The sequence below is a fragment of the Anoplopoma fimbria genome, chromosome 21 (assembly GCF_027596085.1).
Source record: "Anoplopoma fimbria isolate UVic2021 breed Golden Eagle Sablefish chromosome 21, Afim_UVic_2022, whole genome shotgun sequence".
Classification (NCBI taxonomy): Eukaryota; Metazoa; Chordata; class Actinopteri; order Perciformes; family Anoplopomatidae; genus Anoplopoma; species Anoplopoma fimbria.
The window spans coordinates 409,503-437,497 of record NC_072469.1 but is presented as its reverse complement, the minus strand read 5'-3'; the positions used below and the strand labels follow the sequence as shown (position 1 = coordinate 437,497).

At 45.3% G+C, this 27,995-nt stretch overlaps 3 protein-coding genes across 8 annotated transcripts in view; all 3 read right to left on the bottom strand.

Moving 5' to 3' along the window:
• Positions 1-5: 5 nt before the first annotated feature.
• On the bottom strand, positions 6-7,428 carry zbtb14 (zinc finger and BTB domain containing 14). The gene is given in 11 exon segments (XM_054622915.1): positions 6-856; positions 1,752-1,847; positions 2,096-2,235; positions 2,374-2,459; positions 3,077-3,243; positions 3,246-3,320; positions 3,952-4,095; positions 4,195-4,290; positions 4,934-5,104; positions 5,346-5,534; positions 6,963-7,428. Coding segments are annotated over 10 exon segments (1,305 nt in total). The 5' UTR covers positions 6,963-7,428; the 3' UTR covers positions 6-715.
• Positions 7,429-9,445: 2,017 nt separating this feature from the next.
• Positions 9,446-15,571, bottom strand: LOC129110705 (guanine nucleotide-binding protein G(olf) subunit alpha-like). 5 transcript variants are annotated; one of them, XM_054622885.1, is made up of 13 exons: positions 15,436-15,571; positions 14,804-14,876; positions 14,733-14,735; positions 14,625-14,679; positions 14,317-14,423; positions 13,564-13,674; positions 13,261-13,315; positions 13,111-13,184; positions 12,719-12,777; positions 12,516-12,636; positions 11,743-11,873; positions 9,885-9,952; positions 9,446-9,592 (listed from the first exon to the last, which is right to left on the bottom strand). In XM_054622885.1, exons 1-13 carry the CDS (start codon positions 15,569-15,571, stop codon positions 9,446-9,448), a joined length of 1,140 nt encoding a protein of 379 aa, XP_054478860.1. The 5 variants fall into 5 exon arrangements, with proteins under 5 accessions (XP_054478860.1, XP_054478857.1, XP_054478856.1 ...); XM_054622882.1 differs by lacking the exon at positions 14,733-14,735 and having other exon boundaries at positions 13,564-13,663; positions 14,303-14,423; XM_054622881.1 differs by lacking the exon at positions 14,733-14,735 and having other exon boundaries at positions 13,564-13,666; positions 14,306-14,423.
• A 3,609-nt stretch (positions 15,572-19,180) lies between these two features.
• The window catches only part of sycp2l (synaptonemal complex protein 2-like), a 9,880-nt gene continuing 1,065 nt past the window's right edge, over positions 19,181-27,995 (bottom strand). The window contains exons 3-16 of one of the 2 annotated variants that reach the window (XM_054623249.1): positions 27,562-27,675; positions 26,608-26,712; positions 26,285-26,309; positions 26,087-26,166; positions 25,899-25,987; positions 25,137-25,171; positions 23,861-24,003; positions 23,657-23,709; positions 23,537-23,582; positions 23,330-23,422; positions 22,457-22,529; positions 22,231-22,373; positions 21,971-22,066; positions 21,549-21,598 (exon numbers count right to left, since the gene is read on the bottom strand). In XM_054623249.1, coding sequence (XP_054479224.1) covers positions 22,043-22,066; positions 22,231-22,373; positions 22,457-22,529; positions 23,330-23,422; positions 23,537-23,582; positions 23,657-23,709; positions 23,861-24,003; positions 25,137-25,171; positions 25,899-25,987; positions 26,087-26,166; positions 26,285-26,309; positions 26,608-26,712; positions 27,562-27,675 — 1,023 coding nt within the window. In that variant the 3' untranslated portion in view covers positions 21,549-21,598; positions 21,971-22,042. Of the gene's footprint in view, positions 19,224-20,740; positions 20,821-21,548; positions 21,599-21,970; positions 22,067-22,230; positions 22,374-22,456; positions 22,530-23,329; positions 23,423-23,536; positions 23,583-23,656; positions 23,710-23,860; positions 24,004-25,136; positions 25,172-25,898; positions 25,988-26,086; positions 26,167-26,284; positions 26,310-26,607; positions 26,713-27,561; positions 27,676-27,995 lie in introns of those variants that run through there. The other variant, XM_054623250.1, reaches the window with a different exon arrangement.

The following is a 27,995-nucleotide window of genomic DNA, read 5'->3' as shown; positions in this document are numbered from 1 at the left end:
ACAAAGAGCTGCTGGTGTTCCGTCTCCTGTTGTTGGTTCATAGATTCATTCATATTCACTCATTGATATGAAAATACCTGAAAGTTAAAGTTTGTTATTGTTATTCAGGTGATGAAATATAATGAAGTGAAACAGACGTGTGGTTTAAAACACGCAGCTCTGCTCATGAAACTGAACAGAACAACAACTTTATGTACAACACAAACCAAAGGCTTCAAAACTCATCCTGTACATTTACAAAGAGACAAATACAAATCATACATGAAGCCAGAGGAGTCCATGTTTAGAACATGTTAATAACACGTTTAGAACACGTTATTAACCTCATCACTGAGGTGAAAGTTCATGTTCTCTGATCAGAGCAGGAAAAAACAGCTTCGACAAACACAGAACTGCATTCAGAGTCTGATAAAAAAAATATCAATAAACAGTACAGTGAAAATATTATACAGTGACACCTGTCCAGATGTTAGGAGCACCTGTCCAGATGTTGGGAGCACCTGTCCAGATGGTGGGAGCAGCTGTCCAGATGTTGGGAGCAGCTGTCCAGATGTTAGGAGCAGCTGATGGTGTCCAGGTGTTAGGAGCAGCTGATGGTGTCCAGATGTTAGGAGCAGCTGATGGTGTCCAGATGTTAGGAGCAGCTGATGGCGTCCAGATGTTAGGAGCAGCTGATGCTGTCCAGATGTTAGGAGCAGCTGATGCTGTCCAGATGTTAGGAGCAGCTGATGCTGTCCAGATGTTGCTCCTCAGCAGCCATGGCGGCAGCCTGTAGTGTCTCCGTGTCGCTCTGCATAGGATTCAGCTGCTTCCTCTCACTGTGCATGTTGTTCTCATGACGCTTCAGATCGGACGCCTGAAAGAACAGAGACACTGAACTCACCATAAGAACCAGTAGTAGTAAAAGTAGTAGTATTATCAGTAGTAGTATTACAGATGTAGTATTATTATAGTAGTAGTAGAAATGTAGTAGTAGTTTCAGTATTAGTAGTGTATAGAATCAGTATTAGTAGTACTTTAGTAGTAGTAGTATTATAATAGTAGTATTATAATAGTAGTAGTAGTAGTAGTAGTAGTAGTGGTAGTATTACAGTAAAAGTAGTATAATAGTAGTAGTATTATAGTAGTAGTAGTAGTAGTATTATAATAGTAGTAGTAGTAGTAGTAGTAGTAGTAGTAGTAGTGGTAGTATTACAGTAGTAGTAGTATTATAATAGTAGTAGTATTATAGTAGTAGTAGTATTATATAGTATTAGTATTATAGTAGTAGTAGTAGTAGTATTATATAGTAGTAGTATTATAGTAGTAGTAGTATTATAGTAGTAGTATTATAGTAGTAGTAGTAGTATTATATAGTAGTATAGTAGTAGTAGTATATAGTAGTAGTATTATAGTATTATAGTAGTATTATAGTAGTATTATAGTAGTAGTAGTATTATAGTAGTAGTAGTATTATAGTAGTAGTAGTATTATAGTAGTAGTAGTATTATAGTAGTAGTAGTAGTATTATAGTAGTAGTAGTAGTATTATAGTAGTAGTAGTATATTATATAGTAGTAGTATTATAGTAGTAGTAGTAGTATTATATAGTAGTAGTATTATAGTAGTAGTAGTATTATAGTAGTAGTAGTATTATAGTAGTAGTATTATAGTAGTAGTAGTATTATAGTAGTAGTAGTAGTATTATAGTAGTAGTAGTATTATAGTAGTAGTATTATAGTAGTAGTAGTATTATAGTAGTACTAGTATTACCTTGGCGAAGGCCTTGGTGCAGGACGGACAGACAAAGGGTTTCTCTCCTCGGTGTCTCCTCTCGTGATCCTTCAGGTGAGACTTGTGTTTGAACGCCTGCAGACAGACAGGTGTTCAAACAAACAGGTGAGAGACAGACAGACAGACAGACAGGTGTTCAAACAAACAGGTGAGAGACAGACAGACAGACAGACAGACAGACAGACAGACAGACAGGTGTTCAAACAAACAGGTGAGAGACAGACAGACAGACAGACAGACAGACAGACAGACAGACAGACAGACAGACAGACAGACAGACAGGTGTTCAGAGAAACAGGTGAGAGACAGACAGGTGAGCTCACCTTGTCACACATCTGGCAGGCGAAAGGCCTCTCGTTGCTGTGAACTCGTTCGTGTTTTTTCAGGTCCGGAGCTCGAATGAACGATTTCCCACAAACGTCACACCTGTATGGTTTGAAGCCCGTGTGGATCTTCAGGTGCTCTGAAACACACAGGTGAGGGCGGAGCTAAAACTTAACTCAGTGAAACAAACATCACCTGTACACTGTCCATCATGTGTTTCATCTACATGCTGTTGGTACGATTCTCTGATGACATCAGAGCTCAGGTGTTATTTTACCTTTCAGGTGAGCATGAGTGGTGAAAGCTTTGGTGCAGATCTCACAGGCGAACGGTCGCTCAGCTGAGTGAAGCTTCTCATGTTTCCTGAAGATAGAAAGATCAGGTGAGCTGGTCTGGTCAGGTAAGATGGTCTGGTCAGGTGAGCTGGTCTGGTCAGGTAAGATGGTCTGGTCAGGTGAGCTGGTCTGGTCAGGTAAGATGGGCTGGTCAGGTGAGCTGGTCTGGTCAGGTAGGCTGGTCTAGTCAGGTGAGGTGGTCTTGTTAGGTAAGATGGTCTGGTCAGGTGAGCTGGTCTGGTCAGGTAGGCTGGTCTCGTAAGGTAGACTGGTCGGTCAGGTAAGCTGATCTTGTCAGGTAAGCTGGTCTCGTTAGGACTGCTGGTCTGGTCAGGTGTGCTTGTCTCATTAGGTTTACTGGTCTTATTAGGTGTGCTAGTCATGTGTGGCGGTCCCGTCGGGTGAGCTGGTCTGGTCAGGTTTACTGGTCAGGTGAGCTGGTCTGGTCAGGTTTACTGGTCAGGTGAGCTGGTCTGGTCAGGTGAGCTGGTCTGGTCAGGTTTACTGGTCAGGTGAGCTGGTCTGGTCAGGTGAGCTGGTCTGGTCAGGTGAGCTGGTCTGGTCTGGTCAGGTCAGGTGAGCTGGTCTGGTCAGGTGAGCTGGTCTCGTCAGGTGAGCTGGTCTCGTCAGGAGAGAGGTACGTACCTGAGCCGGCTCTCGTCCAGGAAGGTCTTCCCGCACACCTGGCATGCGAGCTGGTCTCGGTGTCCGTACAGCAGGTATTCAAACTTCATGTCCGTCGTGGCCGACGACCAGCCGGGCGGCTGCTCGTCCTTCACCTCCCCCATACTCTCTACAAACGTCAGTGTCTGGGTGGCGTGGTGCTCCGCCCCAGCTCTTTAGGCTCCGCCTCCATGTCCGGCACAACATCCTGGTCGTAGCAGGTGACCTGGGGGAGGTCACATGATCTGGTTACCTGTGTTCAGGGTGTGTGGGCTGTTCACCAGAGCAGTAGTTGTTGGTTTGAGCATCCAATCATTCGTCATCATGGTTCAATATTGTATTATATATTTATATAATTATGTATTTATATAGTTATATATTTATATAATTATATTTTTATATAATTATATAATTATGTATTTATATAGTTATATATTTATATAATTATATTTTTATATAATTATATATTTATATAATTATGTATTTATATAGTTATATATTTATATAATTATATTTTTTATATCTAGTGTGTTTGTGATTTAATTGTCTTCTGTAGCAGAGTGATGGAGGAATTCATTTATGGATGAATTTAATAGAAAGGAAGCTGTGAAGAAGCCGTCATCTTTATCTCCATCTTTATCTCCATCTTTATCTCCATCTTTATCTCCATCTTTATCTCCTCAAACACAACAGCAGACTCACTGATGGAGCTCTGGACCAGTGACTGGTCTGAGAGCTAAAACCAGTCTAGTTCTCTACAGATGACAGAGAGGTCAATAACTGATATTGATTATTTAGGTGTGTGACGCTGACTCTGATCAGAACCAACAGAACCGCCCCTTTAACACCTGTGATACCTTGTGAACGTCCTCATTGGTCAGTTCCTTCAGGATGGCTTCCTGGACCCGCAGCGCCGCACTGGGAGACTTATCGAGCTCCTGATTGGCCGACGCCTCGACGAGGTCATCTGTGGTGGGCGTGTCATCATGTTCCCCGAGCACCTACACACACACACACACACACACACACACGATGTCACAACAATACTACAATCTAATATGTTGCAGATGGTTTGATGGATCTCATTGATTATTGATCACCTCGGCATCAGCAGCTAGCTGGGCCTCAGGCGGCAGCGCCATCTTCACGATGTCATAGGGGAACTTGTCTTTGTCCTCTGATGACACGTCTCGTTTCTAAGGACACATGAACGCATCATCACACAGAGGGAGGAGCTCTACCTGTCTGATTAACACGCAGGTAGGTTACCTGAGTGAAAGTTACCTGAGTGAATGTCACCTGTGTGAATGTTACCTGTGTGAAAGTTACCTGAGTGAATGTTACCTGAGTGAAAGTTACCTGTGTGAATGTTACCTGAGTGAATGTTACCTGAGTGAAAGTTACCTGAGTGAATGTCACCTGAGTGAATGTTACCTGTGTGAATGTTACCTGTGTGAATGTTACCTGTGTGAATGTTACCTGAGTGAATGTCACCTGAGTGAAAGTTACCTGAGTGAAAGTTACCTGTGTGAATGTTACCTGAGTGAATGTCACCTGAGTGAAAGTTACCTGTGTGAATGTTACCTGAGTGAATGTCACCTGAGTGAAAGTTACCTGAGTGAAAGTTACCTGAGTGAATGTCACCTGAGTGAAAGTTACCTGAGTGAAAGTTACCTGAGTGAATGTCACCTGAGTGAAAGTTACCTGAGTGAATGTCACCTGAGTGAATGTTACCTGAGTGAATGTTACCTGTGTGAATGTTACCTGTGTGAATGTTACCTGAGTGAATGTCACCTGAGTGAAAGTTACCTGAGTGAATGTTACCTGAGTGAAAGTTACCTGAGAGCAGAGTTTGTCGAGGAAGCGGATGCCGAGGATCTGTCCTGATGACATCATGAGGTTGACGTCTCTCTTCTTCACGGAGATCTTTGCGGTGTACATGTAGTTCAGCACCTCCTCAAAGATGTCGGAGCGAATGAAGTCGATTTCTATCACAGAGGAGTTGTCCACCTGAGGAGACGCAGACAGACAGGTGAGGTACAGGTGAGAACCTTGATAAAGTATTCTTAAATGTGTAAATCCATCTATATCCTGTTTTGATGATGTCAGTGAGCAGAGCTTCATTAATACATCACTAACCTTCACCGACCTCCTGTTTTATCAGGGAGGTATACAGTACTTTGTGTTTTTAAAGAGTTTTATCAGGTAGTTGTACAGAACGTTTGTGTTTTTTGAAGTAGTTGTACAGTACCTCGTGTTTTTTGAAGAGCTTCTTGAAGTAGTTGGAGCAGGCGGCGAGCACACAGCGGTGAGCTCTGAACTTGACGTCCTCGACCACCACAGCGATGTCACAGTGTTCTCCCTCCAGACGCTGCTCGTTCAGCAGCTTCAGGAAGATGCTCTTATGTTCATCATCCACATACTTCACCGTCTCCGCCATCTGAACACAGCGGAACATTAGAGGAACACGAGAGGAACATTAGAGGAACACGAGAGGAACACTAGAGGAACACGAGAGGAACACTAGAGGAACACTAGAGGAACATTAGAGGAACACGAGAGGAACACTAGAGGAACATTAGAGGAACACGAGAGGAACACTAGAGGAACATTAGAGGAACACGAGAGGAACACTAGAGGAACATTAGAGGAACACTAGAGGAACATTAGAGGAACACGAGAGGAACACTAGAGGAACACGAGAGGAACACTAGAGGAACATTAGAAGAACATTAGAGGAACACTAGAGGAACATTAGAGGAACACGAGAGGAACACTAGAGGAACACGAGAGGAACACGAGAGGAACATTAGAGGAACACTAGAGGAACACTAGAGGAACATTAGAGGAACACGAGAGGAACACTAGAGGAACACTAGAGGAACATTAGAGGAACACGAGAGGAACACTAGAGGAACATTAGAAGAACATTAGAGGAACACTAGAGGAACATTAGAGGAACACGAGAGGAACACTAGAGGAACACGAGAGGAACACTAGAGGAACACTAGAGGAACATTAGAGGAACACGAGAGGAACACTAGAGGAACACGAGAGGAACACGAGAGGAACACGAGAGGAACATTAGAGGAACACGAGAGGAACACTAGAGGAACATTAGAGGAACACGAGAGGTACACTAGAGGAACATTAGAAGAACACTAGAGGAACATTAGAGGAACACTAGAGGAACACGAGAGGAACATTAGAGGAACACGAGAGGAACACTAGAGGAACACTAGAGGAACATTAGAGGAACACGAGAGGAACACTAGAGGAACATTAGAAGAACATTAGAGGAACACTAGAGGAACATTAGAGGAACACGAGAGGAACACTAGAGAGGAACACTAGAGGAACATTAGAGGAACACTAGAGGAACACTAGAGGAACATTAGAGGAACACGAGAGGAACACTAGAGGAACACTAGAGGAACATTAGAGGAACACTAGAGGAACACTAGAAGAACATTAGAGGAACACTAGAGGAACACTAGAGGAACACGAGAGGAACACTAGAGGAACACGAGAGGAACACGAGAGGAACATTAGAGGAACACGAGAGGAACACTAGAGGAACATTAGAGGAACACTAGAGGAACATTAGAAGAACATTAGAAGAACACTAGAGGAATACGAGAGGAACTGAATAAAGATGATCATGTTCTGATGTTCCACTGAGGATGAAGATGATGAGGAATAAGATGAAGATGATGAAGAAGAGGATGATGAGGAATAAGATGAAGATGATGATGAAGATGAGGATGAAGAAGATGATGAAGAAGATGAGGATGATGAAGAAGAGGATGAAGATGAAGAAGAGGATGAAGATGAAGAAGAAGAGGATGAAGAGGAGTCTCTTCTCTACCTGACAGAAGTTGTTCTGCACTAGTTCATGTACTTTCTGTGGACACCATCAGTGAACGGAGTCCAGACACAGACACGCTAACAGCTAGCATGAAGCTAACAGCTAGCTTGATGCTAACAGCTAGCATGATGCTAACAGTTAGCATCATGCTAGCTGTTAGCTTCATGCTAACGTCCCCGGAACAGACCGGATATATATATGAAGTGTGCTAAGCTAACGTTAGCATGCTAACCCGTGAGAACACCGGAGGGTAACCGGTGCGCGTGCGTGAGAGTGAGAGTGAGAGTGACATGGCGCTGCGAGGAGCAGATACAGATACACACATATACACATCTCTCTCTATATATACTCTATACATATACACACATACATATATATGTGTGTATACATGTATGTAGAGAGAGAGATGTGTGTAGAGGATGCACACACACATATCATATATATATATATAATATGTGTGTGTGTGTGTGTGTGTGTGTGTGTGTGTGTGTGTGAGCGGGTCCTAGCGGTCCGCTCGGTCACACACAGAGGACCAGAGACTACCAGAGAGAGAGGACCACAGACCTACAGTCCTACAGACTAGAGACTACAGACTAGAGCACGAGAGCAGCGGTCCCGCGCTGGTCTCGTGCTCGCGGGCCCGCGTGCCGCTCCTCGTCCCCGGGACGACCCGCGGCCCCGCTGCTCGCAGGCACGCGAGCAGCGGGGCCGCGGCCTCGGCAACACGAGCGGGACGGAGCGAGAGCGGCTCGAGAGCGCGCGGCGGCAGGGCGCGGGGCCGCGGGGCCGCTCTTACCGTCGCGGAGGCCCGGGGGGGGGGCCGGTGCTGCTGGTGCTGGTGGTGGTGGTGGTGCTGGTGGTGGTGGTGGTGCTGGTGGTGGTGGTGGTGTTGTTGTTGGGGGACGAGCACACAGCTCTCTGCAGGCAGCGCGCCAAACGGCTCTGTGGAGGACACGGGCACTGCCCTCACGCATGCGCAGCGCTGTGACCGCGCACAGGAGACGCCATGTTGTTCAAGACCAAAGCAAGAAGAACCCGGATGTTCAGTCAAGAGACTCATTAATGTTTCATTTACTGATTTATATATATTTATATATGTGTATGTATATATATATATATATATATATATATATATATACACATATATATGTATATATATATATGTATATATATATACATATATATGTATAAATATTTATATATATGTATATAGATAGATATATATATATACAAATATTTATATATAAATATTTGTATATATGTATATAGATAGATATATATATATACAAATATTTATATATAAATATTTGTATATGTATATATACATATATATATCTATATGTATATATAGATATATATACACATATATATATATATAAATATTTATACATATATATATATAAATATTTATATATATATATACATATTTATACATATATATGTATATATATATACGTGTATGTATATATAAATATGTATATATACATATATATAAATATGTATATATATAGAAATATATATGTATATATAAATATGTGTATATATATAAATATGTATATATACATATATATACATATTTATATATATGTATATACACATATATATGTATATATATATATATGTGTATATACATATATGTGTATATATATATATATACACATGCACTAAAAGGCACGAAATTCACTTTCCTCTTCTACTCCACTGCATTAATCTGACAGCTTTAGTTACTTTACAAATGACAAATGTATAATGAAAATATGTTATGATTTAATAACAGTACATATACTGTATATATATATATATATATACATTTATTGTGTAAATGGTGGTTGTTCGGTTCTTTCTAGCGTTCAGGCAACACAAGACTGAAAAAACAAACAAGAAATCAAATGTTTGACATACAAATTCTTTAATATCACTATTTTTCTGTTATTTGAGCTAAAAATATAAATGTTTTGTTTTGTTCAATCAAACTTAATAACAATCTCCAAAACAGTCAGTTAAACCACATCTGGAAACGGTCCAATGAGATCAGAGAGCACAGCAGCCAATCAGGGAACAGACAATAATAATGAAATCAATAATAATAATAGTAATAGTAATAATTTACTGTAACAAGTTAAGAAACATGAAAAAATATATTTAAATTAAATATATTATTCTAAACCCCGCCCCCTCCTAAATGACAGACTGTAGCCGTGGCAACGACAGGAAACTAAACATCCTGAGCTCCCTCTCCTTTGACAGAACTACACTACCCACAATGCCCTGCTCCAGAGAGAGAGAAAGAAAAACAGCAGGAATAGAGACACATTCTCTCATTCTATCAATAATCACTAATCAATAAAAGCCCATATATATCATATAAAGGGTAAATGAGTATTGATCACCTATCAGCATTGATTACAGATCAGATTAGCTTCTTCAGGTCACATGTTTCAGTCCGTGAAGGGGGCGGGGCCAGGTGAGCTCCCAGTGGCCAATCAGAGCAGCTCGTACTGACGCAGGTGCATTCTCTGGATGATGTCACGACAGTCTTGGAAGACGCGCCGGATGTTTTCAGTGTCGATGGCGCAGGTGAAGTGAGGATAACAGTAATGTTTCCCATCACCACTCGCTGTGCTGATCCTCTGAGAGACAGACAGGAGAGAGAGAGACGGGTCAGAGAGAGAGAGAGAGAGAGACGGGTCAGACGGGTCAGAGAGAGAGAGAGAGAGACGGGTCAGAGAGAGAGAGAGACGGGTCAGAGAGAGAGAGAGAGAGAGAGAGAGAGAGAGAGAGACGGGTCATATAATACCAACAACACAGTATCTTTACTGGTTCTCTCCCAGTTTGTTCTGGTTTAAGTTAAATACTTAATGTGTCCTCGTTTTGTTTACTTCCTGTTTGATCTTCATCATATATTCATTTTTTTATTATTACCAGAAATTCGTCTCTGATGAAGAACTTGGCTCTGGACACTTTAGGGTCTTCATCACCATCTGGAACAGCTGGACACACACACACACACACACACACACACACACACACATATGGAGCGTGTGTGTATATTTATTTACATATATGTACATGTATGTGTGTATATATATATAAATATATATATATATATTTATACATTTATACTCCTCCAATGAATCGCCACCTTATCGTGGTGGAGGGGTTTGTGTGCCCCAGTGATCCTGAGAGCTGTGTTGTCGGGGGCAATAGCTCCTGGTAGGGTCTCCCAAGGCAAAGTGGTCTCGGGGGAGGGGTCAGACTAAGAGCGATTCACCAAACCTCAATGAATCAGACGATACAAGGTAGTGGCACCTCACCCGGAATAGGGAAACCAGGGCACCCTCCTGGAGCCAGACCTGGGAGGGGAGCTCGCCGGCGGCGTCTGGTGGCCGGGCCTTGGCACATGGGGCCCGGCCGGGCCCAGCCCGAAAAAGCTACATCGTGCCGCCACCCTGTGGGCCCACCACCCGCAGGGATAGGCATTGAGGTCGGGTGCAATGTGGGCTGGGGCGGAAACCTGGGCGTGCTGACCCCCGGCATCACAGACTAGCTCTAGGGACGTGGAAAGTCACCTCTCTGGCGGGGAAGGAACCGGAGCTGGTGCGGGAGGTGGAACGCTACCAACTAGATATAGTTGGGCTCACCTCCACTGCGGGAATATGGGGTACCTGGTTCGTTACTACGAGCCATTCGGTCCTTGTATGACCAAAGTGAGAGCTGTGTCTGGATACTCGGCACAAAGTCGAGCTTGTTCCCAGTGCGTGTTGGCCTCCGCCAGGGCTGCCCATTGTCACCAATCCTGTTTGTGATTTTCATGGACAGGAGAGTTTCCGGTTTGGGGACCTCAGAATCGCATCCCTGCTTTTTGCAGATGATGTGGTTCTGTTGGCTTCTTCAGAACGTGACCTTCAGCACGCACTGGGGCGGTTCACAGCCGAGTGTGAAGCGGTCGGGATGAGAGTCAGTACCTCCAAGTCTGAGGCCATGGTTCTCTTCCGGAAAACGGTGGATTGCACCCTCTGGGTTGGGAGTGAGTCACTGCCCCAAGCGAGGGAGTTCAAGTATCTCGGGATCTTATTCACGAGTGAGGGTAAAATGGAGCGGGAGATGGACAGGCGGTTCGGTGCAGCGTCAGCAGTGATGCGGGCGTTGTACCGGACCGTTTTGGTGAAGAAGGAGCTGAGCCGAAAGGCAAAGCTCTCGATTTACCAGTCCATCTACGTTCCAACCCTCACCTATGGTCATGAGCTTTGGGTAGTGACCCTCACCTATGGTCATGAGCTTTGGGTAGTGACCGAAAGAATGAGATCGCGAATACAAGCGGCCGAAATGAGCTTCCTTCGTAGGGTGGCTGGGCTCAGCCTTAGAGATAGGGTGAGGAGCTCAGACATCCGGAGGGAGCTCGGAGTAGAGCCGCTGCTCCTTCGCGTGGAAAGGGGCCAGCTGAGGTGGCTCGGGCATCTGATCAGGATCCTCCTGGACGCCTCCCTTTAGAGGTTTTCCAGGCACGTCCAACTGGTAAGAGGCCCCGGGGTAGACCCAGAACACGCTGGAGAGATTATATATCTCGTCTGGCCTGGGAACGCCTCGGGGTTCCCCAGGAGGAGCTGGAAAGTGTTGCTGGGGAGAAGGACGTCTGGAGGACCCTCCTTAGCTTGCTGCCCCCGCGACCCGGCCCCGGATAAGCGGAAGGAGATGGATGGATGGATGGATATATATTTATAAATATATATATATATATAAAAATAAATATATATATATATATATTTGTGTGTATTTGTACCTTCAGCAGGTACTTGGTAGTTGTTGTATTCGGGGAAATAATCTTCCAGTTTGGATTTTCCAGCCAGAATCTTGTCAGCGAGGACGTCCTGTTTGTTCAGGAACAAGATCACTGAGATGGTCTTCAGGAACCTGCAGCCAATCATTACAGTACAATACATCACATTACAGTACATTACATTACAGTACATTACATTACAGTACATTACATTACAGTACATTAGTCATTTAGCAGACGCTTTTATCCAAAGCGACTTACAGTCAGTAGTATATTACATATCATTCACCCATTCACACACTGATGACAGGCTACCATCAAGGTGCCACCATCAGACTCTAACTAACATTCATGCAATCGCAGAGAGGGTTAACTACAGCCAATCACAGAGCAGAGAGGGTTAACTACAGCCAATCACAGAACAGAGAGGGTTAACTACAGCCAATCACAGAACAGAGAGGGTTAACTACAGCCAATCACAGAACAGAGAGGGTTAACTACAGCCAATCACAGAACAGAGAGGGTTAACAACAGCCAATCACAGAACAGAGAGGGTTAACTACAGCCAATCACAGAGCAGAGAGGGTTAACTACAGCCAATCACAGAGCAGGGTTAACTACAGCCAATCACAGAGCAGAGAGGGTTAACTACAGCCAATCACAGAGCAGAGAGGGTTAACTACAGCCAATCACAGAGCAGAGAGGGTTAACTACAGCCAATCGCAGAGAGGGTTAACTACAGCCAATCACAGAGCAGAGAGGGTTAAGTTCTGAACCTGTTGGTCCAGATGGATCTGAAGAGGTCCAGAGATTCTCTGAGCCGGTTGGTGGAGTTGTCCTCTCTGATCACCATGTTGTAGCTGCTGGTCGCCGCCACGAAGATGATGGCCGTCACATCTGAGCAGTGAGACAGGTTGTCAGGAAGGCAGACGGGTCATCAGAGTCACAGGAAGCTTGTGTGTGAATGAATCTGTCTCACCGTTGAAGCACTGGATCCACTTCCTGCGTTCATCTCGCTGTCCACCGACATCGAACATGCTGAGAGACAGACAGGTGAGTTAGTCAGGTGATTGACATGCTGAGAGACAGACAGGTGAGTTAGTCAGGTGATTGACATGCTGAGAGACAGACAGGTGAGTTAGTCAGGTGATTGACATGCTGAGAGACAGACAGGTGAATCTGATTGGCTGTTTGAGGAGGAGCCAGTGATGATGACTTCCTGTTGGACTACAGAAACATGACATCACTGCGCTTAATTAACTTCATTAACTTTTCTCTTCATAAATCTAATTCTTTATGTTTGACGATTGTTTGTGTTCTGACGTGTGATTGGCTCAGGTGGACAGAGGGGGCGGGGCTAAACACACTCACTGGAAGTTGACCTTGTCGACCTGAAACCTGGTCTCGAAGATCCCCGAGGTCAAAACTCTGCAGCGCAACAAATCCTGCAAGAGAAGAAGAACGTGTGTCAGTGTGATGATGTCATCATGAACGCAGGCAGCCGATTGGTCTGTTTGTTACCTGGTCAGTGGGGGAGTAGTCCGTCCTCCTGACGGCATCCAGCCGGTCCAGGAAGCTGCGTCACACACACACAAACACAAACACACACACACACACAGAGTTCTGTTTTCAGCCAATCATCTGCCAGCAGCCCCCCCTCCTCCCCCTGAGCTGTGATTGGCCCGTCACGGTTAATGGAGCGTTCTGATTGGTCCGTAGAGATTTAAAATGTTACAGTTTCTCTGAGTGATGAAGTGGAAGAGCTGTGTGTGTGTGTGTGTGTGTGTGTGTGTGTGTGTGTGTGTGTGTGTGTGTGTGTCTTACTACTGAGCGCAGTCGATCAGCTGGTACTCGTTGGCGCGTTCGAAACACGCCTTCACGCCGTTGTCCTCCCAAAGCTTGTGAGTGTGCTCAAAGAACTCCTGAGGGACACGAGTCACATGACGCGTTACAATCCGCCCCTGCAGGTAAGTGAGCTGTCCTCTGATTGGACGACAGTGTGTGTGTGTGTGTGAGTCGACCAATCAGCAGCAGAGAAAACAGAACGGCTGACGGCGTTTAGAGGAGACACAGGAAGACGTTGTTTTGTGTCTTTGTGTCTTTAGAGACAACCGTGTTCAGGTAATGAGGCCTCAGGTGAGACACACACACACACACACACACACACACACACACACACACACACACACACACACACACACACACACACACACACACACACACACACACACACACACACACACACACACACACACACACACACAGTCCCACATCAACTCGTTACATCATGTCATTAACATCATTAAAACAAACAAGCCGTCTCCTGGCGTTCCTTAAAGGGACACATCCCATTTCGTTCAGCTCACCTGTGGAGGGCGAACGGAGGTGTTTGATTGGTCACATGTTATTGTTTGTCATGTGACTGTTTCTACTGTTAGCATTAGCAACTTTAGCTCATTTAAAGACTCGTAGTTCTGAACATCACTTTCTTTAAGAAATCTCACTGTGTGTGTGTGTGTGTGTGTGTGTGTGTGTGTGTGTGTGTGTGTGTGTGTGTGTGTGTCTGTGTACCTCAAAAAGTCCAACAGCGGTGCGATGCTCTTGATGTAGTCGAGGCTGGACTGGTTACCAGGGTTACCCAGAGGCATGGGCGGAGTCAACGTACCCATGGCTGCCACGATGGCCTGAAAAAAAAACACACACACACACACACACACACACACACACACACACACACACACACACACACACACACACACACACACACACACACACACACACACACACACACACACACACCTGTCTGATTCACTCATCAGAACTCAAACACAGGACTGCTTTAACTTTGGACCAATCACAGAGGCTCTGTGGGTCACGTGACGCACCACGATGGCGTCCTTCACGTTCTTCCTGATGTCCTGAACCTTCTCCTCTTTCTCTCTGAAACACAAACACTCTGTTTATCCTTTAACCATCAGGAATCTCTACAGGACGTACTGGACTACTGGTGCCGAGGCAGGATTTCAAAATAAAAGTTGAATGAAGTTTTTAAAGTTTGACTCACTCAGCGTTGAAACCGTCAACATGAAGAATCTTCATCTGCTTCACGATGGTGCTTTTACCTGATTCTCCTGCTCCTACAGATACACAGGTGATAGACAGGCAGGTGAGATACACAGGTGATAGACAGACAGGTGAGATACACAGGTGATAGACAGACAGGTGATAGACAGGCAGGTGAGATACGCAGGTGATAGACAGGCAGGTGAGATACACAGGTGATAGACAGACAGGTGAGATTCACAGGTGATAGACAGACAGGTGAGATACACAGGTGATAGACAGGCAGGTGAGATACACAGGTGATAGACAGGCAGGTAAGACACACAGGTGATAGACAGACAGGTGAGATACACAGGTGATAGACAGGCAGGTGAGATACACAGGTGAGATACACAGGTGATAGACAGGTGAGATACACAGGTGATAGACATGTGAGATACACAGGTGATAGACAGACAGGTGAGATACACAGGTGATAGACAGACAGGTGAGATACACAGGTGATAGACAGACAGGTGAGACACACAGGTGATAGACAGACACACAGGTGATAGACAGACAGGTGAGATACACAGGTGATAGACAGACAGGTCAGTCAGGCAGGTGGGACAGACAGACAGGCAGGCGTCTCACCCAGCAGTAACAGTCTGTGTGTAGCTTTATAAGCCTGTCTCTCTTTCTGCAGCTGTCTCTCGATCTTCTTGTTTGCTTCTCTCTTTGCTTTTTCGTCCAGTCGTTCTTCCTCCGTCTGCCCTCCCAGACAGCCCATCTCAACTGGAAGCACAGAAACCAGTAAACAACCTTCTGAAACCAGTGAATAATATACTGAAACCAGTGAATAACCTTCTGAAACCAGTTTAAACCAGCTACATTTAAACAGTTATTAGTTCATATATTTAATATGAATTGATTTTAGCTTTGATCTTCTGGTTTGATTGAGTTCAATCATTGACAAATAAATGACTCAGCTGTTCTGTTCATTTACTGTAACCAAGGTAACGTAGCATGAAAACATGGTGGAATTAGCGAGCTAACATTAGCACGCTAAGGTATTTATTCTACTTTAACCTTTTGGATTTGTTTGGAGTCAGACAGACTAAATCTACAGTTTAAGGAAACAGAATACAAAAGTTTAAATAATATAAATGTCAGTTTAAAATAATAAAGAGATAATCATAATAAACTCCATATTAAGTCATTTTAAATACTTCTGCTGTAGTACTCTGAGTATTTCTTTAAAGCAGTAAAAGGATCTGAATACTTCTTACGGTTCTCCTGAAACCAGTAAACCCAGAACCCGACCCGCTGGTCCCGGATCAGTCCTGGTGGTACCTGTAGCGGTTCAGTCGGGTCTCAGCAGGTCCAGATCAGAGCGTCTGTCTGTACGTCCATCAAAGTCCAAACAGACAGAAAACAGCAGCGGCTCCTCAACCAATCAGCACCCAGGTCACAGGAACAGCTCCAGGTCCAGGTCTAGGTCCAGGTCTAGATCCAGGTCAGAGGAACAGAACCAGTCCTCCTGCTGGTGTTGGGATGATTTCTTTTGTTAAACGGTGAGGAGAGAAACACCTGAGCTGCTCCTCCCCCTCCTCCCCCGTCTGTAATAGCGTCTCATTAGTCGTCTCGCTGTGTTTTCTTTGGGGGATTTCTCTGTTTTTCCTCCGCTGTCACTTTGCTGCCTGACAACCAGCAGCTGGATCCACAAACACAAACTCCACTGAAGGGCTGGTCCTGGTTTCAGTCTGGACTCTGTGGGACCAGGACTGACCCTGGACCAGCAGACAGCAGGTCAGGGGTCAGGAGACACTTAATGTGTTCAAAGTATGTTGAAGAACTGAAAGATTTAAAAAGTGACATCTGTAAATGTTTTATTGAATCATAGAACATGTTGTAGATACATATTTCAATCTGTTGCTGTGGTTTGTCTCCACCGTGTGGCCCTTCAGAGTCACGCTCAGCTTTACGTTACCATGGCAACCAGTGTGTGTGTAAGTCAAACAAAGGAAGCTGAAGTCTCTGTTCACTTGGTTTTTATTGTTCAGAGATCAAAGTGATCCTGTGACTCAGGTGGAAACAACAGAACACAGAATGTGATGAAATGTGAATAAACAAACAGAAACGCCGTCCTGAAGGGGGACAGACCAGGTCCTGGACGCTTCTCCTCTCCTCCTCCCTCATTGGCCGGACCGAGGCTCTGTCTCCAACCCTCCACTCTCCAAAGACCTCAACCTGAGGAGACCAGATCCAGAGGGTCTGAACAGGTTTCAACCAGATCCAAACTAAACCTTTCAGGTGTTAACACATGAAACCAAACTCTGACTGTAAACCAGGTTCTGAAACGGGTTCACATCAGATCCAGATCAGATCAGATCCTTTCAGTCTAAACAGCTGAACACTGACCTCTGCAGGTTTTCATCACAGAAGGAACCCAGTCGCTGCATCTCAGACTGAAAGAAACTCTGGAAGAAAGAGAGGAACACAGTAAGAGAGATATATATCTATATATCTATATCTATAGATATCTATATATCTATAGATATAGATCTATATCTATATCTCTATATATATATCTATATATATATATATAGATATATATCTATATCTATATATATATATATATATATAGTTCAGGGTAGTAGTAGTACTTCATTATCTGTCAGTACCAGGATGTGTGTGTTCATGCTGTTCAGGCAGGCTGAGTTGTCATGAAGTCGGTTCAGCTGATCACTGACGCTGTTCTCAAACCTCTGCAGCAACACTGACCTACACACACACACACACACACACACACACCTGTGTTAATTGACAGGTGTTATGAGTGGGCGGTACCTGTGTTGATGGACAGGTGTGTGGAGGGGGCGGTACCTGTGTTAATTGACAGGTGTGTGGAGTGGGCGGTACCTGTGTTGATGGACAGGTGTGCGGAGGGGGCGGTACCTGTGTTGACGGACAGGTGTGTGGAGGGGGCGGTACCTGTGTTGATGGACAGGTGTGCGGAGGGGGCGGTACCTGTGTTGACGGACAGGTGTGTGGAGGGGGGTACCTGTGTTGACGGACAGGTGTGCGGAGGTGTTGACGGATGGTGTGTGGAGGGGGCGGTTGGGGATAGGTGTGTGTGGGTACCTGTGTTGATGGACAGGTGTGTGGAGGGGGCGGTACCTGTGTTGATGGACAGGTGTGTGAAGGGGGCGGTACCTGTGTTGATGGACAGGTGTGTGGAGGGGCGGTACCTGTGTTGATGGACAGGTGTGTGGAGGGGCGGTACCTGTGTTGATGGACAGGTGTGTGGAGGGGGCGGTACCTGTGTTGATGTACAGGTGTGTGGAGGGGTGTTGATGGTGTGTGGAGGGGGCGGTACCTGTGTTGATGGTGTGTGGAGGGGGCGGTACCTGCGTTGATGGACAGGTGTGTGGAGAGGGCGGTACCTGTGTTGATGGACAGGTGTGTGGAGGGGGCGGTACCTGTGTTGATGGACAGGTGTGTGGAGAGGGCGGTACCTGTGTTGATGGACAGGTGTGTGGAGGGGGCGGTACCTGTGTTGATGGACAGCTGTCATCAGTGAGGAGACGTGTTGTTGACACTCTTTTAAAGACAGAAGGATTTGTGCTTCAACGTTCTGCCAGCAGCTCTGAAAAGAATCCGTGTCATTAGATTTTATTTATTGATCATGGAAGTTATTGATCAGCCAAACGTCAATAACATAATTTTAACCGTTTGTTCACTGACAGTGAAGTGTTTGTCGAGTTGTGTTTTGAAGTTGTTGAAGGCAACTGTGATGCCAGACGTCAATTCTGACTCTGGCTCCGCCTGCGGCTCCTCCCCCTCGACAGATGACCCCGCCCCTGCACCAAACAGCCCCTCCTCCTCCTCTGATGGTCCCAAAGACAAACTACCTGCCAGCAGAGACTTGGACTCCTCCCCCTGCGTCTGAGGCTCCGCCCTCCTCTTTGGGGCCAGTGGACCCTCATTTTGGTCTGACAAGTAGCCTTCACAAAGAGAAACAACAGTCAGGACTAAATATAAACGAGCAGCAGAAGTAAACAATGAGATACGCTTCAAACTAATGTTTTAACTTTTAACCATCAATGTGTTTTATTCATTTAACATGTCTTTGCATAGGGTCGTGTAGCAGCATGAACCAAAGCTACATACCTGAATATTCATAACATAAACACACATGAAGCCTCATCACCTTTTTAAACTGATCATTATCTGATTATTTGTCTTTTCATCAACAGTCAACCAAAGCTGTTTCGTTGGATTCATTACTGTGAGGAAATCATCTTTTAACATATTTATAAACTGTTGGAAAGAAGAATCCTACAGACAGTGTGAGAGTTCAGATAATCCAGAGAGACAAAAGTGTAAGAATGAAGACCTGAATCTGGAGCGGCTCTCTTCCTGTCACGACTCAACACTTCCTGGAACAACAAACAGGTGAGACACAGGAAACAGGTGAGACACAGGAGACAGGAAACAGGAAACAGGTGAGACACAGGAGACAGGTGAGACAGGTGAGACACAGGAGACAAGAGACAGGTGAGACACAGGAAACAGGAAGCAGGTGAGACACAGGAAACAGGTGAGACACAGGAAACAGGTGAGACACAGGAGACAAGAGACAGGTGAGACACAGGAAACAGGAAACAGGTGAGACACAGGAGACAGGTGAGACACAGGAGACAAGAGACAGGTGAGACACAGGAAACAGGTGAGACACAGGAGACAGGTGAGACACAGGAGACAAGAGACAGGTTAGACACAGGAAACAGGAAACAGGTGAGACAGAGGACAGGAAACAGGTGAGACACAGGGAACAGGAAACAGGTGAGACACAGGAGACAAGACAGGTGAGACACAGGAAACAGGTGAGACACAGGAGACAGTCGAGACACAGGAGACAGGAAACAGGTGAGACACAGGAGACAGGAAACAGGTGAGACACAGGAAACAAGAGACAGGTGAGACACAGGAAACAGGTGAGACACAGGAGACAAGAGACAGGTGAGACACAGGAGACAAGAGACAGGTGAGACACAGGAAACAGGAAACAGGTGAGACACAGGAGACAGGTGAGACACAGGAGACGAGACAGGTGAGACACAGGAAACAGGAGACAGGTGAGACACAGGAGACAGGTGAGACACAGGAGACAGGTGAGACACAGGAGACAAGAGACAGGTGAGACACAGGAAACAGGAAACAGGTGAGACAGAGGACAGGAAACAGGTGAGACACAGGGAACAGGAAACAGGTGAGACACAGGAAACAGGAGAGACAGAGGACAGGAAACAGGTGAGACACAGGGAACAGGAAACAGGTGAGACACAGGAGACAAGAGACAGGTGAGACACAGGAAACAGGTGAGACACAGGAGACAGGAAACAGGTGAGACACAGGAGACAGGAAACAGGTGAGACACAGGAAACAAGAAACAGGTGAGACACAGGAAACAGGTGAGACATAGGAGACAAGAGACAGGTGAGACACAGGAAACAAGAGACAGGTGAGACACAGGAAACAGGTGAGACACAGGAAACAAGAGACAGGTGAGACACAGGAAACAAGAGACAGGGGAGACACAGGAAACAGGAAACAGGTGAGACACAGGAAACAGGTGAGACACAGGAAACAGGTGAGACACAGGAGACAAGAGACAGGTGAGACACAGGAAACAAGAGACAGGTGAGACACAGGAAACAGGTGAGACACAGGAGACAAGAGACAGGTGAGACACAGGAAACAGGTGAGACACAGGAGAGACACAGGAAACAAGAGACAGGTGAGACACAGGAAACAGGAAACAGGTGAGACACAGGAAACAGGAGACAGGTGAGACACAGGAAACAGGAGACAGGTGAGACACAGGAGACAGGAGAGACACAGGAAACAGGAGACAGGTGATGTTTTTCAAAGAGAAACAAAAGAACTAATGTACCTTTCTGAACGGAGAGACGTTTTCTCCAAACTCCTCCCTCTGTTCCAGAGAGATCTCTAGCCCCGCCCCCACAGGAACCCCTGAGAGACAGACAGGTTCAACCCAGACGTTTGGACCAACAGTCTCACTGATCTCCAGCTAGAACCTGGTGTTGATCAGTTTATGGTGGACCTTTTCTTTTAGCCAGTCGATGTATGTACTTTGAGTAATTATCACTTGTTATTATCAATAATTATCACTTATTATTATCAATAACTGTCAATAATTATCACTTATTATCAATAATTATCACTTATTATTATCAATAACTATCAATAATTATCACTTGTTATTATCAATAACTATCACTAATTATCACTTTATGACGCTGGAGGAAAATGTGTGGAGGAACCGTGTTGTTCTCTAAAGGTGAGAGGACCTGAAGAGTCTGAGTGTCGGTCAGGATAAGAATCCTCTAAAAGATGAGGAAAGGAGCTTCAATGCTTCCTTTCTCATCTCACTAAGGAAAGGAGACACTGGGCCTTCCTTACTGAAGGAAAGGAGACACTGGGCCTTCCTTACTGAAGGAAAGGAGACACTGGGCCTTCCTTACTGAAGGAAAGGAGACACTGGGCCTTCCTTACTGAAGGAAAGGAGACACTGGGCCTTCCTTACTGACCTGAGTCTCGTTTCGGCGTGGAGTGTTGGATCTGATCAAACAGAAACTCTGATCGGCTCACTGAACTCTGAAAAGAACAAAAACTAAAGTTGGTTTGTTTGAAGTCAAAAGGACGTCTTAGTGACGGAGGAGGTTTCACAGTGAAGTTACCTTTGAGACCGAAGAGTCCTCCTCACTGCTGGGAGACGACACAGGAAGGACTAGAAGGACAGACAGGCAGACAGACAGACAGGCTGTTATTGACATCACAGGTGTGTGGTACCACCGTCTTAAAGCTACAGTACACAGGTATGGAATGTTAACAGTTGCAGAGTTCCTGAGGTTTATTCCATTGATCATCAATAACCTGAATATTAACCAATTAATAACAAACACAGAGATTAACTTCATGCAGGCAAAAAAAGGTAAATGGACTGTACTCAAAGCGCACACACACACACACACACACACACACACACACACACACACACACACACACACACACACACACACACACACACACACACACACACACACACACACACACACACACACACACACACACACACACAATCAGCGTTCAGTAAACTGACTCTTCAGATGACTCTTGATCTGGGGCTTCTTCCTGCTGTAGGACCGACCATGGACCGGACCACCTGGGTCCTTCAGACGGGGGGATTCTTCACCGTCTGCTTAGACAGGGAGAGGACACACAGGAGGCCGTGAGACAGGCAGGCAGACAGGCAGACAGGCAGGCAGGCAGGCAGGCAGGCAGACAGTGGCAGACAGACAGGCAGACAGACAGACAGACAGACAGACAGACAGACAGACAGACAGACAGACAGACAGGCACCATGAAGACTTTCCCAGCAGCCTCCTCCAGCTCTCGGTGGTGTTCAGAGTTGAAGTTCAGCTCCACTGTCTGACCTCTGCTGTTGTGGTGCATCATGGGATTGTTTAGCCTGACACTGAGGACTGTCTCTGCCCCAGTGCATTCTGGGAAAACACACAAAGGTTTACTGATGAAAAAGTGATCAAAGTATCAATCGATCAATAAAAAACAGTTAATGAGGACTGACCATCATGTTTCAGGTGAAGACTGTAATGATCCACGTCCTCCTTCAGGAGGTGGATCGACCCCCACAGGAACCCCTGAGAGACAAGAGACACCAGGACACTAGAACCAGCTCCAACTATAGACCTGAACCAGTCCTAACTATAGACCTGAACCAGCTCCAACTATAGACCTGAACCAGCTCCAACTATAGACCTGAACCAGTCCTAACTATAGACCTGAACCAGCTCCAACTATAGACCTGAACCAGCTCCAACTATAGACCTGAACCAGTCCTAACTATAGACCTGAACCAGCTCCAACTATAGACCTGAACCAGCTCCAACTATAGACCTGAACCAGCTCCAACTATAGACCTGAACCAGTCCTAACTATAGACCTGAACCAGCTCCAACTATAGACCTGAACCAGCTCCAACTATAGACCTGAACCAGTCCTAACTATAGACCTGAACCAGTCCTAACTATAGACCTGAATCAGCTCTAACTATAGACCAGTCCTAACTATAGACCTGAACCAGTCCTAACTATAGACCTGAACCAGTCCTAACTATAGACCTGAATCAGCTCTAACTATAGACCAGTCCTAACTATAGACCTGAACCAGTCCTAACTATAGACCTGAACTGGCCTCTCATTACTTGGTGGGGGGAAGTAATGAGGTAATACATCTACTGTTGGCCAAAGAAAAGATTAAATATTATAAATATGATCTTTTATTCCAGTGACACTCAGGTCAAACCATGTTCACTACTTCTATTGTTTATGTTTCAGCTCACGCTAACATGCTAACACTAGCTGTGCTATTCCACAGAGATATGAAGCAGCTGGATGCTACATCAACTCCTCCTGATGCACTAGTGCTACAGCAGAAGTACCTGAGGCTCATCGATGAAGAAGCTCACACATCCTGAGCTCACGTTAAAGTCGATCCAGAACTCGTCCAGTTTGTCGTCTTTTGGTGGAAACAGCTGCAGAAGAAGAAAACATGAAGTAAACAAGACGTGTACAGAGATGTGGTTCATGGAGGGTTAACATGTTTACATCTGCAGAGATGTGGTTCATGGAGGGTTAAGCGTTTTTACCTCAGTGGAGTCGAGGAAGGCTCGGGCACAGGGGAAGGTGTACACCCTGACAGACAGAACTCAGGTTAAAATCATCTGGATGAAGAGCTTTCAGATCCGTTAAATAATAAACTTCTTCACCTCCTCTGGTCGCCATGGTGACCGTTAACAAAGTTCAGGAAACGGCGACAGTCCTGGAGAGAGAGAGAGAGAGAGACATGTAGAGAGAGACATGTAGAGAGAGAGAGAGAGAGAGAGAGAGACATGTAGAGAGAGAGAGAGAGAGAGAGAGAGACATGTAGAGAGAGACAGCTGGGTGTTCAGACAGACGGGTCAGTCCCTCACCACTTCAAAGTCTCCGTCTCTGATGTCACAGAAGGCGCTGCTGATGTCATGCCTGGAGAACCACTGATTGGCTCTCTGCTCTCGGTCCTTCCTGGGAGTCAGACGACACAGAGCCTCTGATAGGCTGACCTGCAGCTCGTAGTCTGAGAGAGCCAATGAAAACAGAGGAAGTTAACAAGTTGGTGTAAATATGTCCAACGTATCAGTCCTCAGATCTCTGTAGTGTTCAGACCGCCAACTCCACCGCCCCATAACTCCACCGCCCAATAAACTCCACCGCCCAATAACTCCACCGCCCAACTCCACCGCCCTAACTCCACCGCCCAATAACTCCACTCCACCGCCCAATAACTCCACCGCCCAATAACTCCACCGCCCAATAACTCCCACCGCCCAATAACTCCACCGCCCCATAACTCCACCGCCCAATAACTCCACCGCCCTAACTCCACCGCCCATAACTCCACCGCCCCATAACTCCACCGCCCAATAACTCCACCGCCCAATAACTCCACCGCCCATAACTCCCCCCCATAACTCCACCGCCCAATAACTCCACCGCCCCATAACTCCACCGCCCAATAACTCCACCGCCCAATAACTCTACCGCCCCCCAACTCCACCGCCCAATAACTCCACCGCCCCATAACTACACCGCCCAATAACTCCACCGCCCCATAACTACACCGCCCAATAATAACTCCACCGCCCAATAACTCCACTGCCCAATAACTCCACCGCCCAATAACTCCACCGCCCAATAACTACACCGCCCAATAACTCCACCGCCCAATAACTCCACCGCCCCCCAACTACACCGCTCCATAACTACACCGCTCAATAACTACACCGCTCAATTTCACCGCTCAATAACTACACCGCTCCCTAACTACACCGCTCAATAACTCCACCGCCCAATAACTCCACCGCCCCCCAACTACACCGCCCAATAACTCCACCGCCCAATAACTCCACCACCCAATAACTCCACCGCCCCCCAACTACACCGCTCCATAACTACACCGCTCAATAACTACACCACTCAATTTCACCGCTCAATTTCACCGCTCAATAACTACACCGCTCCCTAACTACACCGCTCAATAACTACACCGCTCAATAACTACACCGCTCAATAACTACACCGCTCCATAACTACACCGCTCAATAACTACACCGCTCCCTAACTACACCGCTCCCTAACTACACCGCTCAATAAATACAGCGCATTAACACCATCTTTTTTTCATGTCACACTAATAGTATAAGAACTCACCTCCAACTGTCAGAATTGCTGCTGCCACCTGAGATCTGTCTGACAGACAGACAGGTAGAAGACACTGAGTATTACAGTGTGTACTGGGTGTGTGTTACAGTGTGTACTGGGTGTGTACTGGGTGTGTGTTACAGTACTGGGTGTGTATTACAGTGTGTACTGGGTGTGTGTTACAGTGTGTACTGGGTGTGTACTGGGTGTGTGTTACAGTGTGTACTGGGTGTGTGTTACAGTGTGTACTGGGTGTGTGTTACAGTGTGTACTGGGTGTGTACTGTGTACTGGGTGTGTGTTACAGTGTGTACTGGGTGTGTGTTACAGTGTGTACTGGGTGTGTACTGGGTGTGTGTTACAGTGTGTACTGGGTGTGTGTTACAGTGTGTACTGGGTGTGTACTGGGTGTGTGTTGGGTGTGTGTTACAGTGTGTACTGGGTGTGTGTTGGGTGTGTGTGTGTACTGGGTGTGTGTGTGTGTTACAGTGTGTACTGGGTGTGTGTTACAGTGTGTACTGGGTGTGTACTGGGTGTGTGTTACAGTGTGTACTGGGTGTGTACTGGGTGTGTGTTACAGTGTGTACTGGGTGTGTGTTACAGTGTGTACTGGGTGTGTACTGGGTGTGTGTTACAGTGTGTACTGGGTGTGTGTTACAGTGTGTACTGGGTGTGTACTGGGTGTGTGTTACAGTGTGTACTGGGTGTGTGTTACAGTGTGTACTGGGTGTGTACTGGGTGTGTATTACAGTGTGTACTGGGTGTGTATTACAGTATCGTGGTCTGATTCTGGTCGATCTGGATCAGTTTCTTCTGCTCGCGGCTCAGAGACTCCAGGATGCTGTTAAATGTTCTGATGGCCTGAAACAAGACCAGTACAGACCAGTATAGACCAGCAGAGACCAGTACAGACCAGGTGAGACCATTATGAGTGACTTTTGGTTTGGTTTCAATGGTTACCTCAAGTCTCAGTGGAAAGTGGATTTCTGCTTCCAGAGCCAACCGAGCCAGCTGAAGGAGAACCACAGACAGCTGACTGACTGAGAGACAGACAGGTGGAGAGACAGACAGGTGGAGAGACAGACAGGTGAGCCCACATGTGACACAAAGTGAATAAAATCTGACTGAAGATTCAAGATACAAAAAGAACAAACAAACCTGGAAGAGAAGCCTGACCCAGCAGCTGACAGACAGACAGAGAGACAGACAGACAGAGACAGACAGACAGAGAGAGACAGACAGGCAGAGAGACAGACAGGCAGAGAGACAGACAGAGAGACAGACAGAGAGACAGACAGGCAGAGAGACAGACAGAGAGACAGACAGAGACAGACAGACAGACAGAGAGACAGACAGGCAGAGAGACAGTTCTTATTTTAGCTACCAAAATAAAACAGTACTTTGTAGAATCAAACATTTGATTTTAACTAAAGGTCGTGTAGTGAACAACACAGGCCTCCGTTTCCCAGAATGCCCCTCACCTGGAAGAAGTCATAGAACTCCTCAGTGAGGCTGAGAAGGGAGGCCGAGTTCCTCTGGAGGTCAGAGGTCAGAAGGTCATGGACGGCTTCGAACCACAACACCAACTGAACAAACAAAGGATCAATACGACTGATGATCAGGACCATGTAGTTTATAAGTCTACTGATCAAAAAATGTTTCTACTTTCAGAGGTAACTAAGAGTACTGATTACTTTAATAGATTACTGATTACTTTAACAGAGTACTGATTACTTTAATAGATTACTGATTACTTTAATAGATTACTTTAACAGATTACTGATTACTTTAATAGATTACTGATTACTTTAATAGATTACTTTAACAGATTACTGATTACTTTAATAGATTACTTTAATAGATTACTGGTTACTTTAACAGATTACTGATTACTTTAATAGATTACTTTAATAGATTACTGATTACTTTAATAATTACTTTAATAGATTACTTTAACAGATTACTGATTACTTTAATAGATTACTTTAATAGATTACTGATTACTTTAATAGATTACTGATTACTTTAATAGATTACTTTAAATAGATTACTTTAACAGATTACTGATTACTTTAATAGATTACTGGTTACTTTAACAGATTACTGATTACTTTAATAGATTACTTTAATAGATTACTGATTACTTTAATAGATTACTGATTACTTTAATAGATTACTTTAACAGATTACTGATTACTTTAATAGATTACTTTAATAGATTACTGATTACTTTAATAGATTACTGATTACTTTAATAGATTACTTTAACAGATTACTGATTACTTTAATAGATTACTTTAACAGATTACTGATTACTTTAATAGATTACTTTAATAGATTACTTTAACAGATTACTGATTACTTTAATAGATTACTTTAATAGATTACTGATTACTTTAACTGATTACTGATTACTTTAATAGATTACTGATTACTTTAGCAGTCAGTCCGTGGTTGATGAGCGTCTGCAGGTCATCTCTGTTCTCTGATAGAACCTCTAAAGACTTCAACACGACCTGGACTCTGGTGAAACTTGATCCACATAGATCCTGAAACCACAAACAATCAATAATAATAATAATAATAATAATACATTTTATTCATAGAACGCTTTTCAAAGTTCTCAAAGACGCTTAATAAACCACAAACATTCACCAAGGTAACGGGACAAACCCTGTCCCGTTACCTTGGTGACCAACCTGTCCCGTTACCTTGGTGACCGCCCTGTCCCTGTCCCCGTCCCGTACCTTGGTGACCGCCCTGTCCCGTTACCTTGGTGACCGCCCTGTCCCGTTACCTTGGTGACCCCTGTCCCGTTACCTTGGTGACCGCCCTGTCTTAGTGACCGCCCTGTCCCGTTACCTTGGTG